Source organism: Gambusia affinis, linkage group LG16, assembly GCF_019740435.1.
Source record: "Gambusia affinis linkage group LG16, SWU_Gaff_1.0, whole genome shotgun sequence".
Classification (NCBI taxonomy): domain Eukaryota; kingdom Metazoa; phylum Chordata; class Actinopteri; order Cyprinodontiformes; family Poeciliidae; genus Gambusia; species Gambusia affinis.
The window spans coordinates 8,312,889-8,332,152 of record NC_057883.1 but is presented as its reverse complement, the minus strand read 5'-3'; the positions used below and the strand labels follow the sequence as shown (position 1 = coordinate 8,332,152).

The following is a 19,264-nucleotide window of genomic DNA, read 5'->3' as shown; positions in this document are numbered from 1 at the left end:
AGTTAACCCTTTCACTTTATTTAGCTTATTCCAGCGCTGCTTGGTAGTAACCTTTCCATTACTTTGGACTCAAACAAAACCCCTACCACTTGATATAGCCTGCTGGAAATTTGCCGCGGCCTCCTTTTTTTCTGAAAATGATGGTCGTCTTGTCCAATCAGCGCTCGCGTTGAAGCCTGTCCCCTCCCACTTTTGGCTCCTGGAGCCCCCTGGACTAATCAGCGCTCGCCTCCGAGTGTTCAGCCATTTTGTAAGAAAATCAAGCAAGTCTGCCGCCCTACCTTCGCTTCAGACCTGCAGTTTTTTTCTTGTGCAATGGACGGGTAAGTGAAAAGAAGCTTACTTAAAGACTTATATTTTTAAACCAAACTGTTGGGAAAGCGAATGAGTATATTATGTTTGGGGTTTCATTAAGTGTTTTGACTTCTTAGGTTGCCGCTGTTTAACCAGTGGAGCTGAAAACTTTACTCGAAACACTTTTTTTCTCTTCAAAACATGCAACAGTTAGCAGGAGGAAGCGCTAACTAGCAGCTGCTAGCGTCACTGCTATCCGTTAGTAAAGTTGGTAGTTTTTAGTTATTTTATCACCCTCTTCAGACAATTATATAGCTGAAAAAAACGATTTAATGTTAGAAAAACCGCTATATGTATCTTTTTACTTCATTTTCATCGACAGCTTCTCTTTTTCTCGCACAGTCTGATTAGTTCATGTTGGCTAACCGTACCTTTGTAACTTGGTTTTTACGGGAACTCGAGAGGTTAGCTAAAGCAACGTGTCTCATTTCCGCATTCATTTATCCGCGGAGTTTCAGGGCCATGTTGAAAATGCCTGGCCTCAACATTTCACGTTGATTCAATCAAGTTATCTTATCCGGGTTGGGGAGGATGAATAATAGCGTATTGTGCAGTTTAACCGTGTTCTGCTAGTTTGGTTAACTGATTTTGATAAAGGGAGACAGAGAAGCTGCGCAGCGAAAAGCAACTTGATCGACTTTCGTGTCATTGTTAACTGGTGTAAATTTTCCACTCTGAAGTTTTGCTTGTATTTGTGTTTTCAATCCGTTGTAGCCGCCTAGACGCCACTGAGTTGTACCCTCTGGGATCCGGTTACGTCCCTGAAATTGAGTGAGTTTTTTTTTTTTGTTTTTGTTTTTTTGTAATTACTATTTTTTTTTTGTTGTTGCATTGTTGCTCGTCTAGTTTTTGATTTCTGTCCAGTACTTTGAAGCTCATATTTGGAAGAGGGAAGTCGCTTCACTTACTTGTGTAAAAACTTGGTGTTCTTGGCAAAAACTGATCGATTTGTTTATTCAGCTGTGAGTAACTGCGGATTTTCTTTTAATTTTACAGGAGTGTCCATGACATATCAGTTGGCACAAAGGTAGGCCACTTTTGAGTTTCATTTCAAATGCTTAATATAGACTTTTTCACTTTTTGTTTAGGGCTGAACAATGTTTTGCATATATAAAAGCACCAGTAGGCCAGATTTGCTGGTCTGTTCAGACTTGGGGTTTGTCAGGTCAGACCCGAATGATGATTATACGTCAATAAACAATGTATTGGGAAATTGTTTATGTGGCATTCATTTATGCTCCTTAAAATCTGACAAGACATGAGCAAACATGTATTATAAGCCATATTATAATCGCGGCTAAATAAAAATGGCATGTTTTTTCTGATATTATTCACCCCTAAAATTAGATCTGGCTACCATTGTTATTATTGTAGGTTCTTTATTCATATCTACAGGGATTGTTTCTGTTGTCAGTCTGTTTATTTAAAATAAATATGCCATAGTATACTGTTTTAAGTGGAGCAATGGATGTTTTATTCTGCTGCTACTATAAATTACAAGGGAAATAAGAAAAAGTAAGATATAGCTTTGATATTTTTTAATATAGCTAAACGGGAAGGCCTTCTGAGTTATCTTTTTATCAAAAGTCAGAATCTTTCTTATTTTTCAAGTCAACTGGCATAAACGGGGATGTCTTTTTCAAAACATCAATTATCAGAAAATTGTGCACAAATAGTTTGTAGAGAAGATGTGTGCATTTGTGTGGCCAAGTATCCACACCTCAGGAAATGGTAAAAAAAAAAAATCTGATACACAATAGTATATATATGGGAAGGACATGAAAGTAAGAAGATAGGAAATGAGAGTCCATGGGTAGTAATTGGTAAAGGAACAAATTGAGTTAAAACTTCCTTTCTTTTTTTTTTATGTAGTAGCCTGAGAGGAAATGAAAAATTCTGGATGTATTCAGTCTTAGTCATGCAAACTTGGTTCTCCTGAGCTTTCTCTATTTTTAGGGCTGTTGTGTAAACCGGTTGCTCATGTGTCACAGGTTTGCCTTTGCCATCCAGACTTAATGAAACATTTATTACGGACGTCTGAGCTGTCAGGGTGTCGGCCAGTTCCACTCAGGGCAGCAAGTGCTGAATGTGATAATTTGGAGAAAGGCCTTTTTTTTTTTTTTTTGTTGGAGGTGGAGCTCCTTGTTTTCCTGTTCTGTGCTTGTTTGCATGTGTGGCTGTGGAAAAGACACTTCCTGTAATTTTGTGTGGTCTCTGGGCCTTTCTGGAACGCTAAGAAGCCTGAATTGGACCAGATAATGTTTTTAGAGACCATTAAAAAAAAACAAAAAAAACCCCCACTAATTTGTACACTACACTACATTTCTACTGTAGGGGGGGAAAAAAATGTGGGAAAATTTTTCACTGATGCAGGTCACGGATCCTCTGCAACTATTTATTGGGGCAGTTGGAGACAAACAAGTTGGTGTTTCAGCTCGACTCTTGTTCATTAATGTTTTCTCCCTATAAAAATTCCTTCTTAAACAGTAATCCTTGGTAACAGTGCCAGGGGAGAGACATGTGTAGGTGGACTAATTGATCGTAACTCAGAGCCATAACCATCCTCCCACAACAGCGCTCAGCCTCACGGCCAAAGGTCTTTTCAATGTTTAAACAAGATCTCTGCTGCATGTGTCTGTTACAGTGACACACCCCGCAGCTTTTTCATTCCACTAAGAACTATTGGTTTCTATTTTGAGTCACGATGCACCTTTTTACTTTTTGAAATCCGTACTGGTTGAAGGTTAAATGCTATTGGCTAGCTTGGACCTGTTTTGTTTTCTGGGTATAACACACTGCAGTAATGATGATGCTGAGTTATGGAGCCTTGCCTTGCTGGAATCTGTAATTATTCTGTCTGGGCAGAAGGTCTGGCATGCTGTGGTCACATTCCGATCTCCCCCCTCAAAGCCCCCCATTGAGGCTCTGCTCCCTCCCCCCTCGTCTGGTAGATCCTCATCTGATCATGGTGAAAACATGTCTCTACCTGTACTCTTCTTCTCCTTTGTTCTTTCCTGTGAGATCTTGTTCTGCGGCTTCTTACTGGAACCTCTAATATGTTTTCTTTCAGCAGCTAATGCTGCGTCAAATTCTTTTTGATAATACAGTTTCCCCAAATGTTCCAGCTTTTGAGACTGAAAAAAAGCAGCTGTGCAGTTTTCGGTTATGAGCCAGTGTCAACTTTTCCTGACTTACAATTATACTCTTAGTCATCCACAAGCAACAAACGTAAACAAGCTGAGGCGCATTTAGCTGTCTTTAGAGGAAATGCCTTTGAACCTGCTCTAAGAATTTCATAATCTAAACTCCCTTTTTTTCCTCTTGTCTTTATGACTTTACCGTTTCCACCACACTCTGTTCAAAATCTATTCTTTTCTTATTACACTGTGAAAGCTGTCTGTTTGTCTATAAAGTTGATGCTCTTAGCTTGGCTCCAATGTTCTTACTGAATTTGGGAAGTAAAGGGTGAAAGAGTCCAGCCTACAGTCCGTACAGGAAGTTGAGCAAACCCTGGAACCAAACCTGATGTCAGAGATCTTCCTGTTTGTAGCAAGCTGACTGCTGACTGATAAAGATACACAGCATTCTCACAACCCCAGAGTCAGATTGGTGTTTTTTCTGCATCTCTCTTTGTCTCCATCTGCCCTTGACCTATGAAGATTTTGCTAATTTATTTTTACTGTTCCTCCTGTCAGCTATCTGTATCGCTGGATATTTATTATTTGTTATTATGTAGTAGGGACTTTGGTACTAGAGCTCCGACTCTCCCAATTATCACTGCATGCTGCTTATTGTTTCATCCACTGTTTATTAGATAATTATTTTGAGCTTCACGGTGACTCATCTAACATTCACTATTGTGCTTTTTATATGAGGTAATATACGTTGTGTTTTAAAGGATTAGTTGCTCACTTCTTTATAATTCCTAAGTGAGTGGTGTTATAAAGACCTAAATGTTTCAAATGATTCTCAAAATTGGCATATTTTTGCTACGTGATGGGAGTGATTGTGGGCACTATTGATTGAGGTCACACTCTCCTAGTCAAAACATCTGCAAGGCTATGAGCAGTAATCGTTTACAGCCGTGGGCCCAGCCTTTCCCTTCTGCAATGTTTAGAGCGTCTCTCTCAAACTTTTATTCCTCTCGTTCCCACAACTTCCCTGTCCTATTTAGAAGCACACAGCGAGCAAGAATGCTAACAAACCTGTTTTTGGTGGTTTCTGGTAAAGAGCTCTGGGCTCTTCAAATACTAGAGTCTCCTTGCGGCTCCATATGTGTGCACGGCTCGGTAACAATGCCCCTAGTCTCAGCCTGAACAGGACGTCCATTGTGGGCTGATGTAGAGCTTAGACTGCTGAGCCACTTCTTGTGACTTCTATACTTCATCTTGCTCGGCTCGCAGTACACTGAGCCATGGAAACAGCCCTGAAACAGCACTTTATATCTCCTAAGGAAAGCTTGAACAAGGCACAGAGCAAACTGGTTTTACTGGGATGGTTTCCATGTTGCCTTGCTTATAAATGTGTTTCTGTGTTGACGCTGCTGCTTGTGAAGAGCGGTTGAGTGCTATTTTCCACTTTTGCCACCGATTTCCAGTTGGATTGAAGTTCTGGCCCTTGGTTCATTCAAACATATAAATGTTTTTATCTATATCGTTACTTTGTAGCGTTGGCTGCATGTTTGGGGCTGTTGATCTATTTGAAGGTTAACCTTCGCCCTATGTCGATTCTTTTGCAGGTGTTCCTCCAGGATCGTCTTGTATTTAGGTCTCATTTCTGAACCACTCACACATTCTTGCTGATTAAAAAGTATTCAAACAGCATGATGCTGCCGCTATTATGTTCCATCAGTGTTTTTTGTGTGTATGTAGGTCAGTTTTGTTGGTTTATTAACTAATAACTAGAGTCAACGACTCTAGTCTGGAAGAATAAAGTGAGACGGGAACTCTGCTCTGTCATCTGACAAGTTTAGCAACAGAATTATTTCCAGTGAAAAGAGTGGTGTTTCTTTGAAGCTGTTTCTTTTGGTTATCACATTACTGCCGTGGTTATCACTCAATTGCTAAGTAATATGAGAACTGTGCTCCTCACCTGCCATGCTGTGCCTTCATTGCTGAACACAGTGAAATAAGCCTTTATTTATATTTTTTTTCCCCCTTGCAGAGGGGATCCGACGAACTCTTTTCTTCCTGCATATCCAACGGACCCTATATCATGAACTCAGGTAGGGGGGTTGCTATGAAGGGTTTTCTTTTTTTTATTGAGGTGCTTAGTGTCCGTCTTGTTTGTGTTGCCATGACGCTCTATCCATTATTCACAAAGAACCAGAGCCTTATGTTCCCTCCCTGATTGTATCAGCCTCTTGTTTTCTCCTGCAGCCAATGGCAACGACAGCAAAAAATTCAAAGGTGATGTCCGCAGTCCCGGAGTCCCGTCACGTGTGGTCCACGTTCGCAAGCTGCCCAATGACATCAACGAGGCCGAGGTTATAAGCCTGGGACTGCCCTTTGGGAAGGTCACTAATTTGCTGATGTTGAAAGGGAAAAACCAGGTAAGGAGAAGGACATGCCACTCACTATAGCGAGGTTTTCACTTTTCCTATAATAAATGTTTGTGTCCAAAGCTGGGCCTCAGAGATCAGGTTTCAATACTGACCTAAAATTCTAACAATAATTCTTTTGTTGCACTCTTGTGTCTTTGTGGTCAAACAATGCTCATTGTTAGGAATTCCTATGGGAAGAGCTTAGATCCCCTTACTTTTATGTAAATGGCTTTTTATTTACAGCCATTTTGAGTTTCAGTTAAAAGTGCTTCACGTTGACAACATGGTGTTGTAGCGTGTTTATCCGGTGCTCCCTCTGCAGGCCTTTCTGGAGCTTAACAGTGAAGAGTGCGCACAGACGATGGTGAGCTACTACTCTTCTGTCACCCCTGTCATCAGAAACCACCCCATCTACATGCAGTACTCGAATCATAAGGAGCTCAAGACGGACAATTCTCCCAACCAAGTGGTAAGAGTTCGATCTGAGCAACGTAATCATCTTTTTGGTTGTTTTTAGAGTTGTCAAAACAATTGATGTTGCAATAGAATAGGTGTACATAAACAAATTATTCAAAGACACAAAAGCGATACAAACTGACTCATTTATGTTACCCAGCGACAATTTCATTTTAAAATTGTTTTAAGAGAGAAGAGAGCAAAAATGATATTTACATTAGAAGTCATTTTAGTCTTTTGAACACCTGGCTTTTTGTTGCACTCTTTGCTTCTGAATGTGTAACGTGAGATAATCTCTCTGTTTCCTCAGCGTGCCCAGGCAGCTCTGCAGGCAGTCAATGCCCTGCATGGCGGTGGAATGGGAAGCATGGCCATCCCCACAGATGCAAGCAGCCTGGCTGGAGCCACAGCCCAGAGCCCTGTGCTCAGAGTGATTGTGGAAAACCTTTTCTACCCCGTCACCCTGGATGTCCTGCATCAGGTAGTTCCACTGTGGCAATGGGAAGAGATCAGATTTTAGGTTTTTGGGTTAGTTACAGACAATGCTTAGAATGTCTGCTTAATTGGATTTGATCAACTTATATTCAATAATTTTAATTTGTACTAATGAGCTGGGTTCTAAGCTCATTTTCTGATCATTATTTGCATAAAAATTTAAAATCTTTTTAGTTGAATGTTGTTTGCAGCTGCTGCAGATGGTGTGTAAAATTGGCTGGCTGCATTTTTGCAATGCCTGGGATAAACAAAGACAGGTTTTGATTACACTAACTTGTACAACGGAAGACCACCACCAACTCCGCTGCTAATAATACACCTAAATATTTAACTTATGTATTCGCCTTGTCTTGTTTGTCTTGAGAAAACATGACCTCATGTTTCTCTCTATGGTGTAAGTCTGAGATGTAATCTGTAACTGAAGCATTGTGTCAGAGGTGAAAGGTTTCGTCTTAAAGCCAGATTGAGTTTGTCTTGCAGGACCTTTGCAGTAGTTGTTTAAATACTTTTTTTTAAGTCTGGTGGAAAATGGTGCCCAACTGTAGCTCTTCCTTTTCAGATTTTTTCAAAGTTTGGAACCGTGCTGAAGATCATCACTTTCACCAAGAATAACCAGTTCCAGGCATTGATCCAATATGCTGACGCCATGACAGCTCAGCATGCTAAACTGGTAAGACTGGTTTGACACCACTGGTTCACACATCACTAGGGGCTTTATTTGAGCTGTCCTTGCTAAAACCAGTCTAAAGTGAACCAGTTTTATTACAGAACATTTACTAATGGTCTAAGGTTTGGTTCCTGTGTTTAGTCTCTAGATGGCCAGAACATCTACAATGCTTGCTGTACCCTGAGAATCAGCTTCTCCAAGCTCACTAGCCTCAACGTTAAGTACAACAACGACAAAAGCAGGGACTACACCCGGCCTGACCTTCCTACAGCAGATTCCCAGTCCTCACTTGACCACCAGACCATGGCAGCTGCATTTAGTAAGATCTTTTTTGTTTTTTCCATTTGCTTTGTTCACATCTCAAAAAATTTTAATGTTGTGAAAAGGTTTAATAGTTTTTGTCACTCATTTAAGAGTTAAACACATACTGTTTTATCACAGATGGTGAAATATTTCAAGCCTTTTTTCTTGATTTTAAAAAAAAATTCTTTATCATTATGGCTTTCAGACTATAAAAATAATTTTTGGTCTGGAGGAAATGGAAAAATGAGATGGCGCTTTGTAGGTTTCACAGGCTAATTGCCTCAGTGCCTTGTTGTATTAATGCTAAAGGAGCCATTTCTGCTTTAAAATATAAAATTTTTTATTGATTTCATGTAATCTGAATTCTTTTGTTTTCATTATCTGTAAGCCATAATTACCAAAATTACATCAGTGAAAGGCTTAAAATATTACAAGGTATAACAGGTTTCACTTTTATTATTTTTCAAATATCTTTTTTTTTTTTTTTTTTTTTGTCAAATGCATATTTTAAACTTTGATGTTAGTGGTGAAAGTTACTGGTTTTTTTATTTATTTTTTTGCTTCTCATCCAGCTGCTCCAGGTATAATCTCCGCCTCGCCATTTGGTGGAGCGCATGGCTTCCCCCCAACTTTTACCATCCAGCAAGCTGGTAGGGCTTTAGCGATACACTAATCTCACAATACAATACAATGCATGATATTCTGCTCATATAGTATATGTCACAATACTCAGCAAACGATATCATTTGATTCATTTTTTTTTTCAATTTTCTGAAAGATTTTAGAGGGATAGAGTGATTTTTTTTTGCTGACATTTTGACTGTTCCATAGACTTTGAATTGAATTAGTTAAACTGATTGTGCAATACTGGTGTAATAAATATTGTTTTTGTTATAGTTTTTCTTTGTTTAAATGTTAGTTGTGTGGCTTTGTGTATTTGGTTATGTAGAAAAGGAAAATTTTTTGTCTTATGTTAATGTAACGCTTTTAGTTCAGTCAGATTTCTTGATGCCACAAATGATATTTAAACTGAACTCGCACCGTGTTTGTGAGTTATACTTTAATGATTCGCAAGAGGCAGTTGACCATTTGATGACAATCTACTTCATCTAAAGTGTTGAATATGACCAAATACTAATATAGTTATAATATTTTTAAAAAAAAATACATAAGTGTGATATAAGTAATTTAAATGCAACCCGAGTATGACATAAATAAAATAAGTATGTACATGGAAATGAGGGTTATGTTGGAGTGCAGTTTGCTTTATTTTTTGTCAAAGGGAATTAAATTAGAAATAATTTAAATTTTTCTATCCGAAGGACTGTCAGTTCCTGGCATTCCCGGTGCTTTGGCGTCCCTGGGCGTGGGTCACAGCGGCATGGCGGCTGCTGCAGCGGCCGCAGCCAGCCGGCTTGGCCTATCAGGTTTCGCTGCCGCTGGGGGACACAACGTGTTGCTGGTCAGCAACCTGAACCCTGAGGTCAGTACCCTCATTAGGGCCAAAAGCATCAGTCACTGTGGCTAAATGAAACATTGCAATTCGTTTTGTGATCTTGAACCCACTTACTCAGGACAAACTATTCTGTTTGACGCTTTCTTCCTCATATCAACAAAAGTTAAACTGCTCTGTTGTTTTCATAAAGTCAAAAGCTCCTTTCTTTCAGGACTTCTTTGTGTTTGACCAAACCTGCTGCGTTTCTGACCTGCCACTTTGCTCACTGTGAATTTTTAAGTTTGTTTGAAAACTAACTTCTTTTTTTGTTTAAAAAAAAAAGAAAGTAAACACTTAACATTTCATATCTTCATTTTTTTTTATCCATTAGTTAAAATCATTCTTAAGTTGTTGGAGAGACAATATTACTTTTTAAGTGTTATTGTATAATGCGTAGCTTAGTCTGTCATGCTCAGTGCGAATACTGTGGCTGCATCTTTATGTGAACCATGTAAATTTAAAGATGAGCATTTAGAATTTATGCAGATTTTAGCTTTTTTTTTAAAACATTAAATTATTTTTTAAAAAAGCATAGTGTGTAATTTAAAAGTATATATTGTCTCTGCCTTTTTTCTGTATTTCATTGTTAATCTTTTTTTCTCTTCTTTTTCTTCTAGTGTTCCCATAGTGAAAGTGCATTTTAATTTAGCCAATTCTACTGTCTGAAGCACTACATTTCTTTGTGTATACTGACCTTGTTTTTTTTTTTTCATTTTACCTTTTTCTCTCTTTTTTTTTTGTGTCCCCTTCTCCATTTTTTTTGTTTTTGAACCTCCCTCCCCCCCCACACTGTCCCTCACCTCATATCTTGCCAACTGACTGACTGCACGCCCCATGACCAATTGTTCCCCTCTGTACTCCCCCCTTCTGGCACCTCCCTGTTACTACTCCTCCATCTACCCAACCCTTTCTCCCCTCCTTACATTGTGCCCCATTTTGATGTGACCTACAAATTGAAAACACATGCTTGGCACCCATAAATTTTTTTTTACAATTTTTGTTTTGTTTTTTTTACCACCCTTCCCCCAATCACTTCTTCTCTCCACTCCCTCATCTTTCAATTCAAACTTTGTCTTCCATCATTCTCATGCCTCTCCTTCCTCCATGGTACTGTGGCCTTCCTGTGGACCTCGCCGCCTGCGGACATGTCCCGACTCCACTCCACTGTCCTCCGCTCCGCCTCTTTTCCCCTGTCCCCTCTCCCCTTTTGGCCCCTCCCTCCCCCTGCTGCTCCCTCCCCCTGCTGTCTCTAAAGACCGTTACGCCACACTGCCTCTTTATTCTTTTCGGTACGTTATCATCCTTTCATCTCCTTTTTATTACTACTGTTATGTGGCGAGGTGGGCATGTCTTGTTTCATGTTGTTGGCTTTGTTCATTTTACTTTTTGTTTGTTTGTTTTGTTTTAACCACTGATGGTTCGTCATCAGGCTGCAGAGCGGTTAAGGGTGGGGGTGTCTGTTTTTTGGGGGTTTGAGTGGTTTGGTTGTTGTGGGGTTGTGTGAGGAAAAGCAAGGTGGGGCGTCACATTAAGCCACAGCATTTCATTTAGTTTTTAAATGCCTTGATTTAATGACCTCGGGCAAGAAACATTAGCATTTTTTTTTTATCTTCAAAGAGCAGAGTTTTTTAAATTTGTTTGTTGCCTGACTTAAAAAGAAAAGTGGGGATTATTTTATTAGAGTTCAGTTAAATTAGTAAAGGTTTAAGGCTGGTGAATATAGGTCAAAGTATAACTGATTCTAGAGCAGTAAAGTCTTAAAAAAAAAATCAGTCTAATTTCTTAAAATGAATATTTTGTGGCCCACAGACTGAGGATTGTTTTTATCTACATTTCGGACATCCTTGAGTGCACTAAAAAGATGAAATGCTGCCGCTTTTTGATTCGAGAGTTAACATATATCTCAGTTTGTCACTCTAGTGTTTTTTTGTTGTTTGTTTTTTGTTTTTTTTCTTGTCAAAGTTATTTAGGGTATGTGCATGTGTTAGTTCGTTTCTGCATGTTTCTGCTTAGGCCTCCAGTTGGCCAAATAATCAACTTTCCTTGCCTGATCAAATTGATCAAAACTACTCATCTTACAACTCTTACTGATTTGTCCTCAAATCACTGCCTCTACCTTTTAAAGATGTGATAGTCTTCTGTGTAAATTGCCTCTCGAGTACTTGACTAGATTTAGTTTGTAAAATAAAGCAGAATATTAATAGAATAGCGCAAACACTAGCACAGATTAATTTAGCAGAACTGTATTCAGATCAGATTTAATAGTTTAGACAGTTTTTGTTGCTGTGATTGGCTGTGTGGCTCCTTTTTGATACTAAGTTGTATGTTGTCCTTATTGCGCTGGTGTTGTGACACACTGTTTTCTCCATAGGTGTGTACGGTGATGTCATGAGAGTGAAGATCTTGTTTAATAAAAAGGAGAACGCTCTAGTCCAGATGTCTGATGGCACACAGGCTCAGTTAGGTAAGCCGGACAACATGCAATTTTCTCTCTTTGATCTTTATCTTTAATCTCGCTAATAGCGCTCCTCCCATTTTCTCATGTATTGTTTTGTCCTTGCTTTGGTTGTGAAATGTTTTTGTTCAGTTCAAAACTCACAGCGTTTGCTTATTTAAGATGATTTGATTCTCAGGTAAAGCATTTGGAAAGCCTGGTATTAATCACGTCGTGGTCGTCTTCTTCTTCATCTAGTACTTATTATTCTAGTGAAATGTCAAGTCTACCACACTTCCTGCAAGCGGTGCAGATTTGACAGTTTTATCCTGTTCATGTGCGTAGTTAAAACAAAAAAACTACTTATTATAGGTCATCCACTTTATTGTAGCCTTCTGGATTTTTGTTAGTATTTTTTTTTCAGCTTCACAGTGAGAGAGACTGTAATGCCTCCTGCTGCTTCCATTCTTTTTAATGTGGGGAGAGTTGTGCAGAAATCTACGGAAGAGGATTAGGGCCACCGAAAAAAAAAAAAAAGTTTAAATTCTGAGTTTAAAGTCAGAATTTTTTTATTTATTTTTTTGTCCCGGTGGCCCTAATCCTCTTCCGTAGAAAGCATCCAAAACGCTAATCATTGAAATGTTATGATGTTCAAAACAGCACATTTATGAAGCAGGTAAATGACTTCAACTGGAACATTTTTTAAAGGATTTATCAAACCAGAAAACTTTTTTTTTTTTTTTTTTTTTTTTTTTGAAGGACTAATCAGTACCTGGAACAAAATTCTAAATATTGTCATCTTGGGAGCAAAAAAGGGAAAAATTTGCGAAATTTTACTTGCGTGAGCTATTGCGAGTTGTTAATATGAAAACTTAAGATGCTGACTTTGTTGCCCTTTTCAGCCATGAGCCACCTGAATGGCCAGCGTCTCCATGGCAGGGCCATGCGCGTGACGTTGTCGAAGCACACAACAGTTCAGCTGCCCAGAGAAGGCCACGAGGACCAGGGCCTCACAAAGGATTTCAGCAACTCGCCGCTTCATCGCTTCAAGAAGCCCGGCTCCAAAAACTACTCCAACATCTTCCCACCGTCTGCGACACTCCACCTCTCCAACATACCGTGAGTGTCTCCATCTTTTGATTATCGTTTTAAAATCAGCACCAAAAGGCTCAGTGGTCAGATAAACCTTCAACCCAAATTGGTTTTTAGTCATTTTCATTTTCTCGTCCGTGTGTGTGATTCAGGCCTTCTGTGATGGAGGATGATCTCAAAAGACTCTTTGCAAGCTCAGGAGCCACAGTCAAGGCCTTTAAGTTCTTTCAGTAAGTTGCAGGTTTCTGAACTTATTAAAGTCGAAACTGTCTCTTTTCTGCACGGTTGAGCCAACTTGAAGCTGAAACAGTTGTAGCAGTCACACAATTGGACATGGCATCGTTTTGAGAAAATTTCTTTTATTTGTAATTGAACAGAAAGGACCGCAAGATGGCCCTGATCCAGATGGGCTCAGTCGAAGAGGCGATCGAGTGCCTCATTGAGTTCCACAACCATGATCTGGGCGAGAACCATCACCTCCGAGTGTCCTTCTCAAAATCCACCATCTGAGTGCCTTTCCTTGCACCTTTCCCTTCCATCTGAATGCCACTCTTCGCGAGGTTGCCTTCGGTGGAAATGGCCTTCATAACATATTTATACTGTTTATTTTTCCATAAGGGTGTTGCCCATTTATTGCTTTTTTTTTCTCCCCTTGTTAGGTTTAGTTTAGATTTCAGATTTGATCCAAATCATTCTGATTCTTCTGTCCGTGCGGTAACGCAGCAGATGTTTTATGTTGTCTTTTGCTGGAAAAGATATTCCAAAAACATAATAGATGGATAATGATGTTCCCTCTAGCCATGCACAAATTAGCGTCTTTATTTGGGCTGGTTTGTTTACAGTCTTCTTTGATATGATTAGAAAATGTTAGCGTTTCTCGGGTAATTTGCTTAAAATTAGTTCCTTTTTTGTCCTCTTTAATTTTGTCTATACACTAAATTCAACAGCAAAACCCAATCATCGCTTTTGTTTTGACAAAATTTTAGGATTTCGAAAATGGGCAACATTTTGTAACCAAAACACTTTTGTATTGGAGGCAAAGTAGAACCATCTGACCAACTTTCCATTTTGACCATAAAGACGATCTCTACCATAATACGCATCTAGATTAATTGTACCTGACCCACTTCAGCATTGTTTTCTCTCTTCTGGTTGTGTGAAAATGTTCACCGTTTTGGAAAAAAAACAAAAAGCCACTTTAATCCTGTTTGGCCAGTGAGGAACGGTTTAAGATGAAGAATTTTTTTTCTTGACACATGCGCTCATCCATCTTTACTTTTTACGTTGCGTCTACCCTCCTATATCCTTCTGAGGATCCAGACCACTATCAGAAGTTATTCTGTAAAAGACCCTTTCTTTTTTTTCTTCTTCTTCTTTTTAATGTTTGTAACCTCGTGCCTTACTTTGCCCCAAGCCAGAATGCTCTGGCTTCTTTTTCCATACTTTTCTGGTATTTACCAGCATTGTTTAAAAAGGGGAAAGTGGCTCATTTAATCTCCTTTCTCCTTAAAAAGTACAATTCTTCATCTTTTGTATGCTTATAGCCCCATCATACATATCTAGAATCTATGAATGTAAGTCAGTTAGATGCTAAATCCCTTCTTGTTTTTGTTTAGGTGATGTAGCTCCGTTTAGGTGCGTTGTTGCTGATGTAGAGCTGGATTCAGCCTGTCAGTCTTACAGCCCCCCTGTCACTTCCATTTAGTGGGTTTTGGGGCCTCATTTAACCAGGTTACGTTCATATATATATATATATATATAAGTATATATGCGTGTAAAACTATATATTCATTTATCTTTTCTTTTTAAGAGTAGATTTACATGTATTTTGCCTAAATTTAACTGACTTGTGCTTACAGTAGCTGAGTTTGATGGCTAGGGGAGTGCCTTGTCCCTTTGCGTTTTTATTCCAATGCTGAAACAAGCCTGGTCAGTGGACTTTGTTTACCTCTCTTTCAGAACTCGTATCATACTTGTCTGCGGAGATGCCTTTTCAAACAATAATCAGGTAATCCCACCTGACAGAGGGCAGCTTGGAGGCATTCGCACGTTTATGAATGACAGTCTTAGGCTGCGTTTAATACAAAAAAACTAACTAAATAAATCCAACCAGTATATATTCTGTAACTTCAGCAAACCAGAAGGTTGGGAAGCCCTGCCTCATTCCCTGTCTGTGTCTACTTAAGCCACAGTCAGTTTGTGCACTTTTCCTTACAGTTAAGTCCAAACAGGCACCATCACGCTGAAGTCTTAAACAATCTCTCATTCCTGCGTGCCTCACGCACCAGTTTCCCAACAAAAACCCCGACCTCTGTAGTTTCGGACCAGTAAAAGATTTCTGTCTCTATTTTTGTAAAAGATTCTTATGCATGACTCAAAGCTTCATGTAGCTGCAGACGGTTTTTTTGCTGTTGAGGACCAAAGTGTGTTTTGCCCCTGCTATTTTGTAGCATCTGAACCTTCTTTTTGTTTTTTGGACACACATTCCTGCTGTTTTGCAAGACCACAAGGATTCAGTTCAGACGTCTCCAAGGTGACGGCTTATACTGTATGTTTTCACTTTACAAAGAGCCTACTTTGGCAGAGATGGCTTTAGAATGGATACTTTATTGAACACAGTCTTAGCTGTGATGTTAACAGTGTAGAAGATTATATGCCTTTTACTTTTTGTTTAAAAGCTTTTATGTTTTTCTTTTTATAAGGGGGCGGGTTGGGGTTAAATGTATGAAGCGGGGTTCATGATTGTATATATTCATGTTTTTGTACCACAAAATAATTTGGATTATATTCACTTTAAGTTCAAAACATGTATATTTTGATAAACCGTGAAGACATATTAAGCTCACCTGAGCTGGAAAACAACGAAGAAAAAAAAACAACAACTTTTGTAACACAAAGACATTAAACTATCTGAACACAGAAGTGTCTCTGTATGTGCCCCCGCTCCTCCACCCCCCCTTTTTTTTTTTTGCCATTCTTGTTTCTTGCATCTTCTGCTGCCTTTAATAAATCTTTAGTTTGTTCCTTCTTTCATCTGGCCTCATTTGGTTTCTGTCTCTTTTGCTTTCCTGTTACGCTGCCGATCTGTGCCGGTTAACAATTCTGTAACATTTTCTATATTCCACATCCTGTTTACTACTGGTGGGTTTGTGCTTGAAGTCCTTCACTGTATTTCCAACTTCATGCTCATTCCATCTGAAACTTGACCTGACCGCTCATCTGGACTCCGCTTCATCCTTTTGACAGTCCACCAAACCTTCACGACGGGTAATCCACCTCTGCAACTGCACTTTGCGTTGATCTTTTCAGTTTTACATGTCTCGCTCTTTTGGATGGGGAAGTGTTGCTATGGAAACCAAGTGAACATTTCTCATGAGATGGATTACTAATCTGAAACACTTGCTGTAAAGTACATCTGGCATCCTTATTGACGTGAAGTGAAACCTACAAACTAAATTGGTTGTGCGTCTTCTCCACCACTAGGGGGAGCTCATGGTTTATGAAAGTGTTCTTGACTTGTAAAGTAAAGGTGACTTTTCCTGCCATGCACCTCGTTAGTAGCTGGTGTATTGATCTCTAAAGCGTTCCAGAGCTACACCTTTATTTAGACAGACGTAAAAGCAGTGAGATAGGTTAACCCCAACTCTTTCCTGCATTTATAGAAAAATAAAGCAACAGCAGATTTAATTCCTGGATCCGTTTGTGGTGAGGAGACTGCAGCTTGTGGAGTAAAATGTTAAATACAGCAAGCGCAAAGTTCTTTTGAAAATCACAGTTGTAGCAGGTGCATTGGTGCCATTTCTTTAAATAGCAAAACACTTAATTTTTTTTTTTGCCCCCACTCCCCTCTTTCGAAAGGAATCTAGGTTTTTATTAATGGAAAACAGCCTGAATAATTGTGGGGGAACAGATGGAAAATGAGTTTTCAGGCAATATTTCCTAAAGTACAGATTTCAGAAATATTAGATTTGTTTTGATAATTTAATGCTCAAAATGATAGCACTCCATCCTCACTAACCAGATTCATTGTTGTTAGAAAATGTACTCCAATAGGGCAAGTCATTTACAACATGATACAGATAGTTGTGTAGTTCAAGCAGTGAGCTCATTCATCTGTTGAACAAGTGGTCCTTGTTGAAAGGACAAAGGTAGGATTTGTCATATGTGGCGTTTAGTCCTTAAAATATTAGTAAATGCATTGAGATTTTAGTTCTGAAGGATAGTGTACTTCATTAAAAAAAACTGCAGAAAATGACTAAAACAGGAAAAACGTGAAGGAAAATCACTAGAGAAACAACCGCAGATCAGCTTTATGGTGATCAAAAGAAGTAGTTAGATATCCACCTTCCCACAGCACAAGATTTCCAATGTTAATATTTGCTACTCGATCATCCTGAATGCTATGTGAACTGTTAAAAAAAATATATAAATGCATATTTAGAAATGAGGAAACCACAGACAGACCAACCTGCTGTGATGCTTCGGAGCCTTGTTTACTCCTGAGCATCCCTCGCTTTGCATCATCAGTAATTTGAAGCAGAGAGAAGTTCTTGCTCAATTCTCTCTGGAATATGTTGAAATGCAAAGAGACTGCATAATTTTAGATGGATGTGTAGTTTACTCAAGTTTGGATTCTCGCTGCAGACGAAATATGGGACGTTTGTTTTAGTATACAGGGGCTGCATTTCCTTCTCTCACATGTAGGTCGGTGTGAGATTCTCAGGGTTCGAGCAGAACTACCAGGACATCACACTGTCGACAGCAAAATGTGAACATGAAAATCATAATCGTAACACACATTAAAAACTTACGGTAGTCTTTCTGCTGCTAAATCTATGCAACATGTTGATTACAAATATAATGTATTTATTAATTAACTTTCTTGCTGTAGTTTTAAAACAGCAATGGATGGTTCTTCATTTTCCAGTGAGTAATATATTAAATGTTTATAGGATTAGCCAGGAGAATATATCAATTTTTCGGGAGGTGGGTTGTGACCGTCTGTCAGAACAGACAGCGACAACCACAGAAGTGTCAAGTTTGCTAATTATTTTACCTTATCGACAACATCAAGACGTTATCTTAAATATTGCTTACAAAGTGATCTGAGGCAGAAACGGATGGTGAGGCAGAGCTCCATGAAGGTGGAGGGTCAAAGTCCAAACCATGAATTCGTCCCATCTTTTGGTTTTTACAACCGATAACATAATTTTGTTTCCCCGTCATCCACTGTGAGCAAAAGTATACAACAAATGGTGGGAACTTTATTTCAAAGAAACCGTGTGCACATCAGTGAAATACAGCGGGGGAGTTTGTACGACCAAACCTTGACGTCCTGAATAACCCGGAAAAGGAGAAGTTTTATGATTTCACAATTTAAAAATAAATAAATGAAAACATGCAGTTTTTAAAATTCAACAGACGGTGACCCTGGCATGACTGTGAGAAAAGATTTTCCACCCAGCATGATTGTGAGTCCAGGACAGTTGAGGGAAACAACTTTTGAGTCAATTTTTTTTCTTTTTAATAAGAAAGGGAAACCTGAAGTAACCTTGTTTGAGTCAGCTGACCGAGCCGCTCTACTGCAGCCCGAACCGGAAATGAAAGTGCTGCAGTATCGCAGTATACACAGAAACAGAAATTGCTTAATGAAATCATTGTATCAGAAAACAGTCACTATTCAACTGGAACATCTCAAACATTCGGTTTCTTCAACATGCATTTGAGAAAAATGCATAGTAGCCTTCTTTCGGCTGGCTGACTATCGGTGTGAGTCAGCCTGGCATTCATGATACCCGTTTCTCCTTTGTGCCTCCTGAATTTGGACCGAGTGAGGGACCCTTGATTAGTCCCTCGCTCCTATCCAAGCACGGCCTGAATGAGCCCACTTGAAATGGTAATTCAGCCACATCTGGAAACGTTTATTTACATTGGGCCAGCGGTCTCTAATCAACAAAATACCAGCAAAACTCCAAGGCCACACAAATGTGAACCTGCTAGGTATTCAAAAGGGTTTGGGAGAATTGGGGGGGGGATAGGCGTAACAATTGGTTCAAGTTGTGACCTGATCATTTCTTTCCACAGCCAGACGAGTCAATGAGATCATATCGAATGCTATGTGTGACCTGGAAATCTAATATTTGATTGCTTTTTTTTTTCTTCTTCTTCTTCTCAGTTTGCGGCTTGGAATCGCTTTCACAATTCATCCTTGATGTCGCGTCCTTGTTTCAGAGCAATCAAAGTCTAAACCAGCTGTAAGGTTTAAGATTGAACACCCCTTTAAAAGAGGACGTATACCCAGATTTAAGCCGTCTAAATATGCTGCCTTCACTGAATCGGCCGAGTATTGTTTGGTCAGCTTGCACGAGATTCGGTTTCACTTTCAGAGTGACGCAGACGAGGAAAAAGCCCGGAACAGAGGTGAGG

General features: G+C 39.3%; 1 protein-coding gene across 1 annotated transcript; it reads left to right on the top strand.

Annotated features, from left to right (window-relative positions):
- Positions 1 to 225: 225 nt before the first annotated feature.
- On the top strand, positions 226 to 15,757 carry ptbp1a (polypyrimidine tract binding protein 1a). Its single transcript, XM_044142194.1, has 16 exons — positions 226 to 323; positions 1,069 to 1,125; positions 1,351 to 1,381; positions 5,518 to 5,578; positions 5,733 to 5,905; positions 6,219 to 6,365; positions 6,663 to 6,833; positions 7,407 to 7,517; positions 7,656 to 7,833; positions 8,390 to 8,467; positions 9,140 to 9,300; positions 10,568 to 10,601; positions 11,684 to 11,776; positions 12,649 to 12,865; positions 12,991 to 13,068; positions 13,216 to 15,757. The coding sequence occupies exons 1-16, from the start codon at positions 316 to 318 to the stop codon at positions 13,346 to 13,348; spliced, it is 1,731 nt and encodes a 576-aa protein (XP_043998129.1). The 5' UTR covers positions 226 to 315; the 3' UTR covers positions 13,349 to 15,757.
- The last annotated feature ends 3,507 nt before the right edge of the window (positions 15,758 to 19,264 follow it).

Excerpts from the sequence above, each read along its gene's own strand:
- ptbp1a (XM_044142194.1), top strand. Across the intron at positions 11,777-12,648 it reads TGGCACACAGGCTCAGTTAG|CCATGAGCCACCTGAATGGC; the intron begins GTAAGCCGGACA and ends TGCCCTTTTCAG. Across the intron at positions 12,866-12,990 it reads CTCCACCTCTCCAACATACC|GCCTTCTGTGATGGAGGATG; the intron begins GTGAGTGTCTCC and ends TGTGTGATTCAG.